The sequence below is a fragment of the Heptranchias perlo genome, chromosome X (genome assembly GCF_035084215.1).
Source record: "Heptranchias perlo isolate sHepPer1 chromosome X, sHepPer1.hap1, whole genome shotgun sequence".
Lineage (NCBI taxonomy): Eukaryota > Metazoa > Chordata > Chondrichthyes > Hexanchiformes > Hexanchidae > Heptranchias > Heptranchias perlo.
In genome coordinates, this window is record NC_090370.1 from 2,707,560 (window position 1) to 2,725,607 (window position 18,048).

At 42.2% G+C, this 18,048-nt stretch overlaps 1 protein-coding gene across 1 annotated transcript in view; it reads left to right on the forward strand.

The window, feature by feature from the left end:
- LOC137306930 (growth/differentiation factor 11-like) overlaps window positions 1–3,163 on the forward strand; it is a 48,270-nt gene extending 45,107 nt beyond the window's left edge. The window contains exon 3 of the mRNA XM_067976309.1: window positions 2,783–3,163. Coding sequence (XP_067832410.1) covers window positions 2,783–3,163 — 381 coding nt within the window. The remainder of the gene's footprint in view (window positions 1–2,782) is intronic.
- The last annotated feature ends 14,885 nt before the right edge of the window (window positions 3,164–18,048 follow it).

Sequence of the window (18,048 nt, forward strand, 5' to 3'; positions counted from 1 at the left end):
TTCGGGATAAAAAAGTTGTTACAAATTTCATACCTTTTTTGGGAAGAGAACTGAGAGTCGCGCAAAAAAAAGGAAAAAAGACAAGCATAGTTTTCCGCAAGCTTCAATGCAGATGTTACTGCAGAAAACATCTTCCATAATTGGCAATCTCACTTTGTGAGGCCACAATGACGGCTGCTGTGGGAAATGGAAATGTCACAATGATGCAATAGGGGGGCACTGTTCTAAGGTTGTGGCAACGTAGCAGGAACTTTAAACTGAGCTCCCATGATGACTTCCTGCGCAAATCCAACACCCTAAAACAGATGATCTGGTCACTTATTATATTGCTGGTTGCGGGAGCTTGCTGTGCGCAAATTGTCTGCTGCGTTTCCTACATTACAACTACACTTCAAAAAAGTACTTATTTGGTTGTAAAGCGCTTTGGGACGTCCTGAGGTTGTGAAAGGCGCTATATAAATGCAAGTCTTTCTTTCTTCTTTATAATGGCTAGAGAATTCCTTGCTTACACAGCAGTGTTCAACAATATACTTGACTTTCATTTGTATTGATGCCTGATGACGCCACATGCATCACTGCAGCATGCTCACTCCTCACTGCTCCTGAAGGCACTGAACTCATGGTGAGGTACAGTTCCACAGGCACCAATAGCCCTTTGTTACATCACCCAAGTAGCCATTTTGCATGAGCGAGCCTAAACAATGAGTGTCGCAACTAAGGAGGGGTGGGGGGGGGGGGTGAGGGGGGAGAGAGGGGGCAGCAACCCTGATACACGTGCGCTTTCCTCACCAACCAAGCAGCTGAATCTCATCCAAGTCCATGGTGAGGCCTCTGTCCAGGGCAATATTTACAGCTCGCCATTATCTCATTGTCTCAACTGACCAGTCCTATTCATTAATCCACATGGTGGAGAGCTAATGCATAGACTCCTAGGAGGAGGTACAGCAGTGGGAAGGAATACAGTTAGATGCACCAGTATAATTTTCCTTCACTCCTGAACTACGAATATAGAATGGGAAAACCAAATTGAACAGTGTCTTACCTTAAGGCAGGTTGATGAGGTTCATTCCTCCCAGCATGCAATGGTAAGTGGTTGTTAGGAGTATGTAAGTTTTAACAATGTGCCTTAAATGGCTACGAGAATGTGAATTCTAACAATGCATTTAAACCAACTGCTAGAAGTATGAGAATTTAAACAATTAATTAAAAATGTCTGCTAAAATTATGTGAATTTTAACAATGGATTTAGAATGGATACTAAGAGTATGTGAATTTTCTCAATGTATGTAAAATGGCTGCCACTGGTATGTGAATTTTAACAATGCGTTTTAAAATGACTGCTAGAAGTATCTGAATATCATCAATATTTAAAATGACTGCTAAGGCTCCGTGAATTCTAATGCATTTAAAATGACTGTTAAGGCTATGTGAATTCTAATGCATTTAAAATGACTGCCAAGTGTGAATTTTAGCAATGCATTCAAATTGAATGATGTGGAGATGCCGGTGATGGACTGGGGTAGACAAATGTAAGGAGTCGCACAACACCAGGTTATAGTCCAACAGCTTTATTTGAAATCACAAGCTTTCGGAGCTTTGCTCCTTCGTCAGGTGAGGAGGAAGCCTCCGAAAGCTTGTGATTTCAAATAAAGTTGTTGGACTATAACCTGGTGTTGTACGACTCCTTACATTCAAATTGAATAATAGGAATATGTAAATTTTAACAATGCATTTACATTGATTACTAGGATTAGGTAAAATCTAACCAGACATATAAAACATTCTGTTCTGAATAAGGGTCCACACCTGAAACATAAACTTGTCTGTTCTCTCCATGGATGCTGACTGACTTGCTGTGCATTTCTAGCATTTCCTATTTTTGTTTCAAATTTCCAGCATCTGCAGTATTTTTGCTTTTTACATTTAAATTGCTGCTAGGATTCCATGAATTTTCTCAATGTATTTAAAATGGCTGTTAGGAGTATGTGAATTTTAATAACGCATTTAAAATGGCTGCTGGAAATATGCGGATTTTAACAATGCATTTAAATTGGCTGCTAGGAGCATTTGAATTTTAACAATGCATTTAAAATGGCTGCTAAGAGCATGTCAATTTTAACAATACATTTAAAATGGCTGCTAAGAGCATGTCAATTTTAACAATACATTTAAAATGGCTGCTAAGAGCATGTCAATTTTAACAAAGCATTAAAATGGCTGCTAGAAGTATGCAAATTTTAACAATGCATTTAAAATGGGTGCTAGAAGGACGCAAATTCTCACAATGCATTTAAAATGGCTGCTAGGAGTTTGTGGATTTTAACAAAGCATTAGGTGTACGTGAATATTGGCCACGTATGTGTTAGGAGTATATGAATTTTAACAATGTGTTTCTTTCCTGCACCGCATGTGGAGTGAATATCGCAAACTAGCATAGAGGAGGAAATCAAGGCATTTTGTTCTTGATTTTATATTTTGCTCTTTGTCCCATTGTAGCAGATGTCAGGAGTCTTACAACACCAGGTTATAGTCCAACAGCTTTATTTGAAATCACAAGCTTTCGGAGGCTTCCTCCTTCGTCACCTGACGTAGGAGGAAGCCTCCGAAAGCTTGTGATTTCAAATAAACCTGTTGGACTATAACCTGGTGTTGTAAGACTCCTTACATTTGTCCACCCCAGTCCATCACCGGCATCTCCACATCATTGTAGCAGAGCAGAATTAGAATGAGAAAGATTTACAGAAACAGTCCAATTAAAAAAATGTTTCTTTTGTTTTGACAGCAACCATTCCTGGAAGTCAAAGTGGCAGAAACAAACAAACGTACCCGGCGAAACCTGGGGCTAGACTGTGACGAGCACTCCACGGAGTCGCGCTGCTGCCGCTACCCATTAACAGTTGATTTTGAGGCCTTTGGCTGGGACTGGATTATTGCTCCCAAACGATACAAAGCCAACTACTGCTCTGGTCAATGCGAGTACATGTTCATGCAGAAATACCCACATACCCACCTGGTGCACCATGCCAATGCCCGGGGCTCAGCAGGTCCTTGCTGCACACCAACCAAAATGTCGCCTATCAACATGCTTTACTTCAACGACAAGCAACAGATTATCAACGGGCAAATTCCAGGCATGGTGGTCGATCGATGTGGCTGCTCTTAAAAATCAGCCAAACTTCCTTTCCCCTGTCATTGGGAACTGAAATGCTCATTGTTCTTGAATGTTATGTCAAAACTACATCATGCACTGTGCAATAAGCAGAGAGAGAGAGAGAACTGGGCCTCAAGATGGAGACTCATCATCAGGAACCCTTTTAAAAACTATCAGGTTAATTATAACTAGGACTAACTTTGATTTTTTTCATTCCAATTTCTGTTTTTTTTCCACAGAGTGAGTGCTGATGGTATTAGCAGAGCAAATTGTTTTGCAGGAGTTACTAAGTATGAGTGAAATTAATTGACATATTCATAGGTGAAGGCAAAACACCCTGAAACACCCTGAGTAAATGGATTCAACTGACCTGAGTTCCGTTCCCACACATTCTTCAAATCAGTAACCCTCCAAGACAGTGTCCCTGATGATGTCATCAAACCTCACTGTTTAAATAAAAAATATTTTTTAAAAAACAGAAGTAGAGAAAGATCAAATGGGTCTTGATGTTAATAATGATTTTCTACAAAAGTTTGATTTTTTTTAAAAGGGAGTGCTGATAGTGAGACTCCCACTTTAAGAGGAAAACAAAAAGAGAGTCAAAATACGGAGCAGGGACGCTCTTGAAGTTTACGCTCCTCAAAAATGTTCAAATGAAGACTTCAGTGAGCTGTAGATAGAAGAAGAGGGGCCCTCAAGAGGACGTGTAGTGTTTGTTTTCTCCATTTTTATTCATAGCTGAACTCATATTCATCTGAAAGATAACACCAGGGAATACTGGGAAGGCACAGGATATCAGCCAGACACCCAGAATAGTTCTAACAAAGAGTTTCACCCTAAACGTTAACCTGTCTTTTCTCTCCACAGATGCTGACTGACCTGTTGTGCATTTCTAGCATTTTCTGGTTTTATTTCAGACTTCCAGAATTCACAGTTTTCCTTCAGCATCACAAGCAAGATGCTGGGAATCTCACTAGTAAGTACTGAACAACTGAGAAACAGTCTCTGGCCAGGGGACCACTTTAGCTTCTTTGACTTAAGGAGTTGGTACACTGTGTGAGTACAAGCTTGGGGGCTAGAATACAGAGAGGAGGAAGTTATGCTTCAGTTGTACACAGCGTTGGTCACACCCAATCTGGAGTTACTGCATTCAGTTCTGGGCACTGCACCTCAGGAAGGCTTTGGAGGGGGTGAGGCGCAGATTCACCAGAACGATACCCGGGCTAAAAGGGTTAAATTATAGAATCATAGAAGTTTACAACATGGAAACAGGCCCTTCGGCCCAACATGTCCATGTCGCCCAGTTTATACCACTAAGCTAGTCCCAGTTGCCTGCACTTGGCCCATATCCCTCTATACCCATCTTACCCATGTAACTGTCCAAATGCTTTTTAAAAGACAAAATTGTACCCGCCTCTACTACTGCCTCTGGCAGCTCGTTCCAGACACTCACCACCCTTTGAGTGAAAAAACTGCCCCTCTGGACCCTTTTGTATCTCTCCCCTCTCACCTTAAATCTATGCCCCCTCGTTATAGACTCCCCTACCTTTGGGAAAAGATTTTAACTATCTACCTTATCTATGCCCCTCATTATTTTATAGACTTCTATAAGATCACCCCTAAACCTCCTACTATGAGGACAGGTTGCATAAACTTGGCTTGTATTCCCCTGAGTATAGAAGATTAAGGGGTGATCTAATCGAGGTGTTTAAGATGATTAAAGGATTTGATAGGGTCGATAGAGAGAAACTATTTCCTCTGGTGGGAGTGTCCAGAACAAGAGGGCATAACCTTAAAATTAGAGCTAGGCCGTTCAGGGGTGATGTCAGGAAGCACTTCTTCACACAAAGGGGAGTGGAAATCTGGAAAACTCTCCCCCAAAAAACTGTTGACGCTGGGGGTCAATTGGAGCTTTCAAAACTGAGATTGATTGATTTTTATTAGGTAAGGGTATTAAGGGTTATGGAACCAAGGCGGGTAAATGGAGTTAAGCTACAGATCAGCTGTGACCTAATTGGATGGCAGTACAGGCTCGAGGGGCTGAATGGTCTACTCCTGTTCCTATGATACCAAGCTTGGATTTTAAGAGCCTGTAGATTGAAGGGAAGACTGGGGAAGGTGAGGAGTTCTACAGTTTTGAGGTCCTGGAAAAGAATGCGATAGGGTAGGAAATGGTGTAATGAGTCTTCATTTGAATACAGGGAGGATGCAGGGAGAAGGAAGAGTGTGTAGGACAAAGTATTTGGAGATTAGGGAGAACAAAAGAGGAAAGTTCAGAGCAGCATTGACCAAGGTTGTATCCCTATCCTCTGAGCATTTCTAGCAGGTTATTGTAGTCTAATTATTATTTACCCATAAATGAAGTCAGCAGATCAAACTTTATCCTCACCTTGGACTGTGGTCATACCATCCCATACTCTGGTGGACAAGCAGGAGGTCCGTAAGGAGATCACAACAAACGCCATGACTAGCACTTTAAAACATTCCAGGTGGTTGTGACAGGGGTTCCCTGTTGAGCTGCAGTGTTCTTCCTAGGCTCATTAATATTTATGAGCATTGCTCTTTAATATGCATGCCGTGATGCTGACCTGCAAAACAGCTCATGAATATGCTGATCAGTGTACAGTGGCTGGAATGGACGAAGAGTTGACAGATGTTGCAATCGAATACAAATAGCTGCGTCGAGAAACAGTAGTTTCATTAAACGCCAAAGATTGAAGGAATATGTAAATAAGTTAGACTGTAGCAAATTGTGGCACATTTCCTGATTGTGTTATTTTATGCACTATGATACAAATGTTGGAATAGTAATGAGATCCTTAGGGGTCAGCATCACTATGCGCATATTAAATCAGCTTCTTGTGAATATTTATAAGCATCAGCCTGCTATCCCCTCTCTCAACAGTTACTGTGATTACTATTAGAATGATGGGGGTTCCTGCTTCAAGAACCAATTCTGGCCTCTTGCACATCCCCGATTTCCATCGCTCCACCATTGGCGGCCGTGCCTTCAGGTGCCTGGGCCCTAAGCTCTGGAATTCCCTCCCTAAACCTCTCCACCTCTCTCCCTCCTCCTTTAAGACGCTCCTTAAAACCTACCTCTTTGACCAAACCTTTGGTTACCTGTCCCTAATATCTCCTTATGTGGCTTGGTGTCAAGTTATTACTGATAACGTTCCTGTGAAGCGCCTTGGAACGTTTTACTATGTTAAAGACACTAAATAAATGCACGTTGTTGTTGTTGTTGAGGAAAAACTGCAACAAGAGTCATCAGCTTTCCCCACAACAGGCCACTCTGACACAATCCTGGATGAACCAACCTGGGCTGTTGTCATGCATGTGTGCCCTAGCAGTCAGATTAAGAATAGAACTGGCAGGGACCTGTGAGCAGATTGCCAGCTCACTGCTTTGTATGCTGGAGCGGAAGGAATCCAAAGAGAGGGACAGAATTTTGGTTTTTTTTTAATTGGCAGAGAAAATATTAGGCCCATAGTGACCTCAGCTTTGTACAGCCTCAATCAGGTCCACAACTTGGAGAAGTTAATCAGCACTGAATTCAGACCAGGGACTGGAGGAATTCTGTTAAAAATATGTCAGTCAATAGTTATTTATCCTCAGACAGACATTTGCCTTACCTAGTGGATTCAAACCCAGGTCTCCACAGTCCCAAATATAGTCCATCTCACATACTGGATGGGGATCAAACTACCACTGTAACCTCTACAGCCTCCCTAACTAAAAACAAAACTGATGAGCGAACCTGTTTTTTTAATAAAGATCGAGAAAGTCAGATGAACAGTTGAGGCCCAAAGTGCAGGACACCACGAAGAGCTGGAAAGAAGAGGAGAGAAATCAGGATTAGATGACGCCAAGCTTGGGTTTTAAAAGCCGATAGATTGTAGGAGAAAGGGAAGACTGAGGGAGTGAGGAGTTCTACAGTTCTGAAGTTATGGGAAGGAAAGAGAGCAGGAAATGGTCTTGATTTCAGCACTGTGAGGATGTAGGAAGGAGGAAGTGTGCGTAGGACAGGGCATTTGGAGTTTAGATGGGACAAAAGAAGAACCCTCTTGTAACACCATGGTTTGTGGTGGTTAATGACCATTTATTGAGTACATGTGTAATTCTCTCCTCTCCTCTCCGAGGGGGGAGGGGGAAGGGCACAAGCATGGGTTGTTTCAGCTTCAAATCGTACCTATCTTGGTCTGTGTGGAGGGCTCCTGGCAAATAATGACACACTACCCCAGGGCCCCTGGTCATAACTTCCAATACACAGAGTCAGCTTCTCAAAGGAAAACGGTGCTATCCTTGCAGAAATTTTTTTTATATTAGTACATGCACAGCAATAGAAATGATGTGCTCCTAAATACACTGAATTCTCAAGAGCGTGTGCTCATCATGGTGCACAGAATGCCCGTCCCAGATAAACAGGAACCTGATGACCTTGCAGCCCCTCAGGCTTTCAAACTAGGGGATTCCAATGTCCTGGGTGGATGGGGTGTTAACGAACAAAATGAATGAGCTTTGATCACCCCATCAGTTAATGTACTTACCTTTCTCTAGATAAACACATGAGAGAGAAAGGAATAGAAGGGTATGTTGATAGGGTGAGATGAAGTAAGGTGGCAGGAGGCTCGTGTGGAGCATAAACGCCAGCATAGAGCAGTTGGACTGAATGGCCTGTTTCTGCGCTGTACGTTCTATGTAATTCTCATTCCCTTTCAGTTTCTTTCTCACGGTCTATTTTCATTCACCATTATGGTTTTGTTCCTACTTTTTGGCTTATTTTGTGGGCCCGTGCATCACCAACCAGAAAGTCTTGCACTCTCGATATCTTTGAACCAGTAAGCTGTCCCAACGCGTGCTCTCTGCTTTAGTTAGAAAATGGCCTTTCATTTTGGCAGAGAGAGTGACCAAGCTGTTTAGATAACAACAACAACTTGCATTTATACAGTGCCTTACACGCCGAAAAAAGTCCCAAGGTGCTTCACAGAGGTGTAATCAGAAATGAAGGGGCACCGACCCAAAGGAGGAGTTATTAGGAAGGGGTGATCAAAAGCTTGATTGAAGAGGTGCATTTTAAGGAGCGTCTTAAAGGAAGAGAGGGAGGTGGTGAGTTTAAGGGTTTTGGGGAGGGAATTCCAGAGTGTGGGGCCTAGACGGCTGAAGGCACGGCCGCAAAAGGTAGGGAGGACGCACTAAAGGCCAGAATCAAAGGAATGCAGAGTTTGTAAGGAGGAAGGTTATAGGGCTGGAGGAGGTTACAGAGATAGGGAGATAAAGATAGGGATTTTTATACTTATAGAAGTTTTGGAATGAGGTGTGTCCCAGTACAGGAGCACTCCCTTGTGGTTTTATCACACATGGATTTGGTCTTCCACCCTGAGTAACAACAACAACCACCTGCATTTATATAGCGCCTTTAACGGAGTAAAACATCCCAAGGCACTTCACAGAAACAATTATCAAACAAAATTTGACACCAAGCCACATAAGGAGATATTAGGATAGGTGACCAAAAGCTTGGTCAAAGAGGTAGGTTTTAAGGAGCATCTTAAAGGAGGAGAGGTGGAGGGGTTTAGGGAGGAAATTCCAGAGCTTAGAGCCCAGGCAGCTGACGGTACGGCCGCCAATGGTGGAGTGATGGAAATCGGGGACGCACAAGAGGTAAGAATTTGAGGAATGCAGAGATCTCAGAGGGTTGTAGGGAGGTGCGAGGCCATGGAGGGATTTGAAAACACGGATGAAATTTTAAAATCAAACTCAATCCCTTTAAAGTATCCTCTACACATCAGAAAAGATGGATTTGCATGATGTGAAATACTTGATATTTTTACACAATATGCTATTGAGTCAAACATTATAGTCTAGCAGATATAGTTAGAGCCTAATTGCAGGTAGTTCCACATGCATCCCCTAGTTTTCTATGTTTCTAGCTTAGAATTGGACTGGTGCAACAAGCCCCTTCAGAGGTGAGGCATGTTGAACTGAAAGTGAGACAACCGGTTTGGTTACTGGATGTTTTATTAACTTATATCTCAGAGAAAGAACATCCCCTTTTTGTCAGTCCTTTGCAAAAGAACCTAGACTAGAAGCTGCCTCACATTCCCAATAAGTGGTCTTCTCCCTATTTCAAAGTGAAGTCTAGGAAGGCCGATCAAAGATGAGGGGTACGCGCCATGGAATTCAGCCACCAATCCAATCTTGGGGTTCAAGTGATATTACAGAGCATGAAAGCAAAGCTCAAGCTGTTTGTTTGTTTGTCAAACAAAGTCCAAGATTGGATGGTTGGCTTAAATTCGTGTGTTGTATATAAGTCAGACATTAAATATTCATCTTGTTATTTTCGTACCAGAAGTGGTAGTCCATTTTATCTAGTGGAGGTTTTAAAAAGTCACCTGAATTTGAATGGAGTACTGTATTTATTGAACAGATTTACGACATAGGACCTGAAGGTTTAGAGGACTGTTAGAGAGTCTGCAGCATTACCATATCTTTTAACAGTAGATTACAGAAAAATGTTGTGTATATTACGAAGGGAACCTACCCCTGTATAATCAGTCAATCACCTTGGAGACACAAGGCACACCTTGCATTGACCTCCAGTGGACTGTAAGGTGACATCTGCTGCGATAGCTGGGCCTTACAAACTATGAAGTGGAGGTTTTCAGGCATAGTTTACTGAGACAGTGTCCAAGATATGAGTGACTCTGATTGTATGGGATGCACCTTCTCCTTTGCCTGTGATGTGTTCATTTCCCCGGTTATTGCCCAAAATAGACCCTGCTCAGGATACAGCAAGCAGTGAGGTGGAACATCTGAACTGTCCTGGCTGTAGCAAGATGGATGACCACCCTGCTTTACAGAAGTACTTTGAAGATCCAAAAATAAGACGAGAATTAGGAAGTGCCACGGTCTCTTTCTCGGGTTTGATTCAAAGTATAACTGGTCCTTACTTAAAAACTAGCAAACTAGTATTTACTTTAAAACAAGTTTTTTCTAAATCTTGTGCAGTCAGGACTTTTATGGCAACATTTCAATGAAATCTGTTAGTCAAGGTTGGGGCAAAGGTAGAGTGTCTGTGGGGGGGGGGGGGGGGGGGAGGAGGGAGGAGCTCACGTAATAACTGGAGGAGTTAAGAATTTTAGGATCACTCTTGACTTTATGCTTTTCCCAATTTTAAGGGCCCCTCTGTGTATAGAGAAAAAAAATGTCCCCTCTATTCCATTTAGTTACTGCAGGCTTGGATAACCCCATTTCCTAAGTCTGCTCTCTGTTCCAAACCTTCACAATGTTGCACACCACCATTTGGTTCTTCCCTTCCCCCCACCCCCTCCTTGTACATTGTTGAATATCAGCATACTTCACAACCAATAGCTGAAGCCTAAATAACAAATACAGAGGGAATAAAAGTATCAGGGATAGTCGGACTGAAACAGAAGCACTGTGCCACTGAATGAGGTTTGGAAGGATGAGAAAAGAGAGATTTTCAAATGTGTAAAACCTTGTTCAGACTTGGCCTTGGAAATGTTAAATCTTGCACTTTGGGAAATCAAAGAAATGAAAGGATGTTTATTACACACCTGCATTAAAACAGCCCTATTGTGTACAGCTCATGATACACGTGCAAATACAAGTGGATGTCATTGTGCAAATCAAGTACATGTATCAATGCCAGCTTTTACCTAGTGTGCATTATTGGGCCAGTGGGGAAAGTAGCACACAATGCCAACCTCCAGAAATGTGCCATGTTCAGTACCATTGTTGAAGATTCCTAGACTTCACTGCAAATAAAATCTTGTGCCTATTCAGCTCCCCAGTGTAACAAGGTGTAAAGTACCAAAAAAGTCTTGAGTTTAGACAGCCTTTCAGGAGAAATTATCTCACCACACAAAATTGAAACATAAGCCATTTTTTCTGCATTCATAAGTTTTATTTTGTAAGCATATTAAAATAGGGTGTGTAATGAATACAATACATAATAGCATCGAGGCTTAGTGAAATTATTGTCTGCAGTGGTTTATGAAACAAGCTCTTTCTTTAGTAGTCACAAATTGAGTAGGGGTGTGTTACAATCCAAGTGGGTGCTTTTAGCCATTTTGGACCAGGCTGAGAGAAACAAAAAGTTAAACATTTAAGCAAAATGGCCATTTTGGCAAAAATCCAACATGGCCACCATCAACATTGGAGACCGACGATAGCTAATCTTTCATCCCTCAGGGGCCAGGTTAGACATTTATTAGCGTACTGATGTTAAATCTTGCAAATGCCCAGCTGCCATTTGACTGCATACATTCTGTTACTGTGTTTTCAACCCAAACACCGTCACCTGCAAGAAGAGTGAGGGTCATGGATAGGAGGCTCTGAAAGGAGCACAGAACCAGCCTGCAGGCCACTTGGTCAATGACTACCATCATAAAAAGAACGGGATGGTATTCAATACCCAGCAGAGGGGGCATTGAGCAAGAATGGCATCGTGCGTGCAGAAAGTGGCCCAGTGCCACCACTGTCTGATTTCAAACAGCTGCCTAATTTTTGAAGGGGGAGCAACTCATTGTAACCAGTACATGATGGACTTGACACACCACTAATCTTCATAAACCATCTCAGAGGATAAAATCAAATCAGCTGTAAATCTGTTGTGTAAGCTTTAAATATACACTATTGTATAAACTAAAGTTAATATAGTTGCTTGTGTTAGTTATGTTCGTGTTGTGTATATTATTCCATTTACATCTGTCCCATTTTGTTGTTTTCAGTATTTTTGGTACCATGAAATATTTACATAGAAAAAATAGGGGATTTGTTTTAAAAAAAAGCTAAGTTGTATTGTGTCCTTGAAATCTCAGTGTGTTGTGGAAAGAAGATTCATTTTCTTTTCTGCCAAGTGCTGAAATGTTGTTTTCAATTTTTGCTTTAGTTTGTGGTGGTTTTGGAGCATCTCTTTGTGGAGCAATAAAACATTTATACAGAACAGTGTCATTTTTCCATTCTAAAAATGAAGCAAAACCGTGCGCAGTCCTTGAAGGGAGAATGTGATGGGGGAGGTGGAAGTTAGAGAGTGGACTTAAGGCAAAATGAAAAGATCATAAGATGGTGCAGTGGATTAGAACATGGGCCTTTCACCTCTCGGCCTGGGTTTGAAAAGTCTCTATCTTTTACTGCAAGGGTCCTGAGTGAAATGAGTTTGGACAGTCTCAATTCAGATCCTTAGTGCGTACAGGTCTACAACACAAAACCGGCCATAACTAAGCATAAAGTGGCAGTGATACTATTTGGATTATATAGAAAATACAATATGGAACAGCTTGTTCAGCTGGACCAGACCATGTTGGTGTTTATCCTCCACAACCTTCTAGGGTGTACACAAGGAGAAAATAGAAGAAAGTAAACTAGCAAGAAATATAAAAACAGATTGTAAGAGCTTCTACAAGTATGTAAAAGGAAAGAGTTGGTCCCTTAAAGGCTGAGACAGGAGAAATTATAATAGGGAATGGCAGATATTTTGTATCTGTCTTCACAGTAGAAGACACAAAAAGCATACCAGAAATAGTGGGGAACCAAGGGGCAAATGAGAGTGAGGAACTTAAAACAATTAATATCACCAGAGAAAAAGTACTGGACAAACTAATGGAACTAAAAGCCGACAAATCCCTTGGACCTGAAGGCCTACATCCGAGGGTTCTAAAAGAGGTGGCTGCAGAGATAGTGGATGCATTGGTTATGATCTTCCAAAATTCTCTAGATTCTGGAACAGTCCCAGTGGATTGGAAGGTAGCAAATGTAACCCCACTATTCAAGAAAGGAGAGAGAGAAAAAAAAAGGGGAACTACAGGCCAGTTAGCCTGACATCGGTCATCGGGAAAATGCTGGAATCCATTATTAAGGAAGTTGTAACAGGGCACTTAGAAAATCATAATATGATTAGGCAGAGTCAACATGGTTTTATGAAAGGGAAATCATGTTTGACAAATTTATTAGAGTTTTTTGAGGATGTAACTAGCAGAGTAGATAAAGGGGAACCAGTGGATGTAGTACATTTGGATTTTCAAAAGGCATTCGATAAGGTTCTACATAAAAGGTCGTTACAGAAGGTAAGGGCTCATGGGATTGGGGGTAATATATTAGCACGAATAGAGGATTGGCTAAAGGACAGGAAACAGAGAGTAGGGATAAACGGGTCATTCTCAGATTGGCAGGCTGTAACTAATGGGATGCCGCAAGGATCGGTGCTTGGGCCTCAGCTATTTACAATCGATATTAATGAATTAGATGAAGGGACCGAGTGTAATGTATCCAAGTTTGCTGATGATACAAAGCTAGGTGGGAAAGTAAGCAGTGAGGAGAACAGAGAGTCTGCAAAGGGATATAGACTGGTTAAGTGAGTGGGCAAGAAGGTGGCAGATGGAGTATAATGTGGGGAAATGTGAGGTTATTCACTTTGGTAGGAAGAATAGAAAAACACTTTAATAAATGGTGAGAAACTATTAACTGTTGGTGTTCAGAGAGACTTTGGTGTCCTCGTATAAGAAACGCAAAGTTAGTATGCAGGTAAATCAGGCAATTAGGAAAGCAAATGGCATGTTGGCCTTTACTGCAAGGGGGTTGGAGTACAAGAGTAAGGAGGTCTTACTACAGTTGTACAGGGCTTTAGTGAGATCTCACCTGGAGTACTGCGTACAGTTTTAGTCTCCTTATCTAAGGAAGGATATACTTGCCTTGGAGGCGGTGCAACAAAGGTTCACTAGATTAATTCCTGGGATGAGAGAGTTTTCCTATGAAGAGAGGTTGAGTAGAATGGGCCTATACTCTCTGGAGTTTAGAAGAATGAGAGGTGATTTCATTGAAATATAAGAGATTATGAGGGGGCTTGACAGGGTAGATGCTGAGAGATTGCTTCCCTTGGCTAGAGTCTAGAACTAGGGAGCATAGTTGCAGGATAAGGGGTCAGCCATTCAAGACTGAGATGAGGAGGAATTTCTTCATGCAGAGGGTTGTGAATGTTTGGAATTCTCTACCCCAGAGGGCTGTGGATGCTGAGTCATTGAATAAATTCAAGGCCGAGATAGATAGATTTTTGGATTCTAGGGGAATCAAGGGATATGGGGATCGGGCAGGAAAGTGGAGTTGAGTCGAAGATCAGCCATGATGTTACTGAATGGTGGAGAAGGCTCAAAGGGCTGTACGGCCTACTCCTGCTCCTATTTCTTATGTCTCTCCCTCTGATGTTCTCTCTCTCCTTGAGAGATATGCCTAGTCTCCACCTGGTGCCTCTCCACAAGCAACTAAGGTCAACAGCTCAGTGGAGTGAGGAGCAAGTGTGCCTCTGTGGCACCATGCACCGGCACCCTGGGCTGTACCACTGTGTCTCATGGATGAATAAATGAGGAAATTTGCATTTCTATGCGCCTATTATCAGCTCAAATATAACTTTTGAGACACCATAGGCAGTTCTGATCTGACCTTTTGGTATAAATTAAAATATTAATCAACATCAACAAGGCAACCGTCTCTGGGTGAATGCGATATACCTCTCACGCTCAAGAGAAACGTTGAAAACCTAGGAGCAAGTCACCCACTCCCCCAGCACTCCAAGTTAGCGAGAGGTTCGGGAAGCGCAGGGAAAAACAGGATTGTTTGTGACAAAATAAATTACACAAATAGAATCTCAACACTCCCTATATTATAAATGTAGAGAATTAGGTTTGTATTTTGCTACCAGTTTTCTGTATGCTGGTGCCAGTGTCTTCCATTTGACACCCTTCCCCCTAGCTGCACAAGAATGCCAAATTCTTGCCCTCACATCCCACACAACCAGTGTCCTAGGGACAGTCCATCTTCATAGTGCTATAAATCTCAATTGAAACATGATATACAGCACTTGCATACCTGGCCTTCCTCTGCCCCAGGCATTTGGACTCTTTACAAGCTCATTTTGGACCTTTTGCCACCTTCCCCTCCCTTCCTCAAATGATTCTGAAAATCTAAGTCCTTGAACCTAGAGGAAGCAAACTTTTACTACCACTCAGTCACGCAATAGCACTCAAGCCTCGCTCACAACGCACTTCATACAGCTCTCATCAAAAAGAAAATCAACGTTGTACAGAGCAGGCAATAAATCCATGGACACCACCTGCATGGTTCAACAGAGTGCACATGTTCCTGCTACTGCCCAAAGCATTTAACCCTTTATACCCATGTCTCATTTTCTTTTCTAACTTAAAGAATCTCCTCTCCCGTAGCACTACCTCTTGCAGTTCCACAGGTGATGATGGGCCTCTTGTCCAATTGACCATTTTTCACAGGTAAGCCTATTGGATAACTGAGTCCAATCCGGTCCTCACACCATGCCCGCGCACATATGCTTTCCAACAGGTGTGATTGGATAGTGATTAGGAACAGGAACCTAGCTGATTCTGCCCCTCCCCACTGCAGGGCTGCTGACACCAATTGCACTGCCCCTGCTCAGAATAAGACCAGCTAGCGCAGCACAGAGCAGGAATCGAAATGTGGCAACTTCTTGGTCTGTATGGGAGGGAAGATCTCAAACTGAGGTTCCTCCATAACAGTCTGCTGTGTCCCCTACAGTCAGATTGATTACAGCAATGGTACCATCAAGTCTGTGAAAGTTCATTCTGACAGGGGGTCTCAATACCCCCACCCTCAATGTGGCCTTTGACATTCATAGATGATTGCCTGGGTCCTTAAAAATGGGGCTGCAGTGAGGGGACACTACGATTGGCTTCAGTAACCCTGGGCTTGAGAAAAATTAGCAAGGGTTCCAGATTGTTTTCTAATGACAACCCCTCCCCCATTTTGCTCAAAACATGAGTTTATGGTGCTTTTGGTCAGAATTGTGCTTGTTGTGATCCTCCCCCATGACCAAATACTCTACAGGCAATGAAGAATGGTCTATGGACTTGTACCTCAGCACAAGTCATCGCCTTCAGAACAGAAGTAAATGAAGGGGGATGGAGAAGGAATGACAGAAGTTAGCACTTCACGTTCAAAGTACTTACCCTGGTTACTCCCTCCTTTAATGTAAGGAAATGTAATTCGGAATAGATTCAATTAAAAAAAAAATTCTACTCAAGTAAATGAAATTGTACCACTGCTCGGAACTTCACAAAGGACCTGGGGGCAGGAAAGTGAGCAGGGTTTGATCCCTTGCCCTTTAGATGCAAATTGGTTAAGATTCCTTCCGTTTTAAGACCAGGTTTTCCCACATGTAACGGATGTGAGGAGGAAGACCCCCTACCTGTTCTCCATAAACCAACGACAACACGGGAAGAAAAAACATTTAGGAATTCCAGTGTAATTACTTGGTTTTTCTCCAGTGACAAAATAGGGCTAAATCTTTAACCCTTACCTACCCATGCCTCCAAGGACAGATTCTTTGAACTTTCAGTTTTACTCGTTAGCTCTCCAGCATTTCACAAGCCCTTTTTTCAATGTCCTTGAATCCTTACTTCAGCATCCACAGGAGCTGGTGAAGAAACATTGATTTACATCATTGCCAAGTCGACCTGCACTCACTGCTAAAATTCAGCGGCCTAATATTCCAATCAGCAACTTCTTGGTCTGTATGGGAGGGAAGATCTCAAACTGAGGTTCCTCCAGTTACCTCCAGCATTAAAATAATGGAAAATCTAGGCTAATGTGTGTTCCTGCAGCTGACTGCTATTCATTGAGCACCACTTTGAAAGTGCACATCAGGTACAGTCAGGCCCAGTAGCAACACACCAACAGTTGGTCAGCCTGCTACCTGTCTTGGCTCAAACATGATGAACGGCCACTTGGGTGAGGTACTGCAGGACAGCCAGCTCCGTACCCCAGCAAGGCTGAACTGGGGTAAATAACGACAACAACAAGTGTACTCAAGGTAGAGGAAGAGATGATTTAGGGTTGGTACGTATAGCTGGAGAAAATCATTCTAGTAAGGTGGAGTAAGATTGGAGGGACTTGAAAATGAGAACTTTGATGTCAACGTGCTGGGGGCAGGGAACTGAAGGAAGAGCTTGGCAAGTAATTATTGCAAGTGCGGGAAGAAGCTGGTTTCACATATAATTGGCAATATCTTTGCTCTAAAATAAACTTACAGTATGTTTAGGATCAACAAGAGGCCTTTAGGCTCAGATGTGCCCCTTATCGCAAAACATCAAAGATTAATTCCAATCAGCACCTAATTCTTTAATTTCCTCAGCAGGTAGTTCAGATTGAAGAACAAGATATATCTAAAGCAGCTAGTAATGGGAGATGGACTGTGAGAATAAACAGTTTAGCAGTTAGAGGTGGGGAAGAAATAGAAAGGAGAAAAGCACCATTAGGGCCATGAAAAAAAGCTGTCAAGTTAAAGACATCAGTTGGGAGAGCCAGTGCTGTCCTCAAAGGGTTAAGCACTTGGTTGTAAAGGGACTTGTGAGAAAGGAAACTACCAGTTTAGTTCTGTCGTCTACCTGTAAGGAGCTATTTAATACAGCAAGCGGAACTAGTAGGAACGTGTGAAAAGAGGCAGCACAAACCATCTTTCAGATTCCAGCTTCCTTCAATTCTTAAGAGGATAGACTTTTTTGATTTTTCACTGATTTTTTTTTGTTTCAAGCACATTAGTAAGATCCATAAAACTGCAAGTTTGGTTTCAACTGAAAACTTCCATTTTTAAATCTTTAATCAAATATTTATCAGGTTTCTGAAAGGAATAAGCCATGTACCTCTGCATTGAAGAGCTATAATGCAGGATTCCTGCCAGACACTGGTCAGTGACGTGGAGTGGAACAAGGGAACAATTCAGGGTGAAAGGTCAACTGTGGCAGGGGGTGAGGGATGATATTGGGAGTGTTAAAACAAGCTGTTTACTACTTGTCTGCTTCCTCAGTCAAGGAGTATACATCACTTTTTAA